We start from the raw sequence: 1,383 nt of genomic DNA, 5'->3' as shown, positions 1-1,383 counted from the left end.
CGCCCCGGGACCGCGCGCCGGCCCACAATCACCACTGCGCCTTTCCCTGCAGCTTTTGCCGCCGCCGCGGGTCCCAAAAGCCTGCACCAGGACTACAGCGAGGGGTACTCCTGGTGCCTGCAGGAGGCCGTGCAGTTCCTGACACTGCATGCAGCCAGCGACACGCAGATGAAGCTGCTCTACCATTTCCAGCGTCCCCCAGCCGCGCCCACCGTGCCCACCAAGGAACCCAAGGCAACTGGCAGCGCGCCCTCGCCCGTGCTCACTCCTGCCAAGGCCACTGCAGTTACAGCGCGCCAGCCCACCTGCAGCCTCTGGAGGCCCTGGTGACCCAGCAGGTCGTGGGGGGGAGGGCCGCCCTGAGGCCCAGAGGGCAGCCTGCCCCTCTGGCCATTCGTGTGTCCCTCCTGGGGCTTGGACAGGGCCCCTTCTCCAGCAGGCTCTCGCTCCGGGCTGGCCGGCCAGCAGGAGGGTCCTCGAGAGAAGCTGCTGCAGAGTCCTGGCCGCTCAGGACAGTCAGGGCCGCCTCCTCTCAAGTGTCTGACTCCATGGGGTTGTTCTGTTTGCATTTCAGCACATGACTTCTGGGAAGTCCCCGCCGCCCGGGTTCTATGATATTTGTAGGTGTCAGGGGCTCTGTCAGCTGGTGCCTCCACACGTAGAGGACGTTCTTCAGGGCCTGCTGCTGCCGGGCCGTGCCGTGGGCACATTTGCCTTTTGTGAAGGCGGAACTCAAGGTGTATCCTCATAGGAAAGAGTGTCAGCCTGGATGGGCACAGAAGGACCGTGCAGGGCGGTGGCCGAGGGCCCTTGCGTGCACTTGGTTGTCCTGTTGGGGCTCATAGTGGGCTTTGTGGGGAGGGGGTGTGGGGGTCTCCACCATGATCCTCAAAGGATCCCTCTATGTGGATGGGTGCATGTGGTCATGACTTTGTACTCAGAATTTGAACCCTTGGTCACGTGGGAGCCCACGGGACTGCTCTGCAGACTTCCAATAAAATCTGACTAAGCAGCCCTCTGGGGTCTGTCTCTCGTGCTTGACATGTGTCCTTGGCAGCCACGCGGTGGGTGTGTCTGCATGGGGAAGGGGACAGAGACACTAACGTGGTACTCAACCATGGGTGGGAGCTGTTGTTGCCGGTGATGCTCCGCATAGGGAAAGAAGAGCTGGTTCTGGCTGAAGGAAGGAGGGAGGGGTGCCAGGAGGCAGGCAAGCAGGGGAGAGACAGGCCAGGAGGAGGAGGGGCCCAGGGAACAGGTATCCCCATGGGCAGCAGGAAGGAATGCAGCGGGAGACTGGGTCTCCGTCCTGGGCCTCTCACCAGCACCTGCAGGTGGGGGGCGGGGGAGGAGGTAGAGGGACAGCTCCAGGATCTTCCAGTT

The 1,383-nt window shown here is 63.0% G+C and overlaps 1 protein-coding gene across 1 annotated transcript; it reads left to right on the top strand.

Annotated features, from left to right (window-relative positions):
• Window positions 1-3: 3 nt before the first annotated feature.
• On the top strand, window positions 4-1,014 carry HES5 (hes family bHLH transcription factor 5; the record flags this gene model as incomplete). Its single annotated transcript, XM_029945943.1, has 1 exon — window positions 4-1,014. A coding segment is annotated over one exon (327 nt), but the record flags the coding sequence as incomplete, so codon positions are not given.
• Window positions 1,015-1,383: the final 369 nt, after the last annotated feature.

This window comes from Suricata suricatta, chromosome 8, assembly GCF_006229205.1.
Source record: "Suricata suricatta isolate VVHF042 chromosome 8, meerkat_22Aug2017_6uvM2_HiC, whole genome shotgun sequence".
Taxonomy (NCBI): Eukaryota; Metazoa; Chordata; class Mammalia; order Carnivora; family Herpestidae; genus Suricata; species Suricata suricatta.
This window is presented reverse-complemented; position numbering and strand designations above follow the sequence as displayed.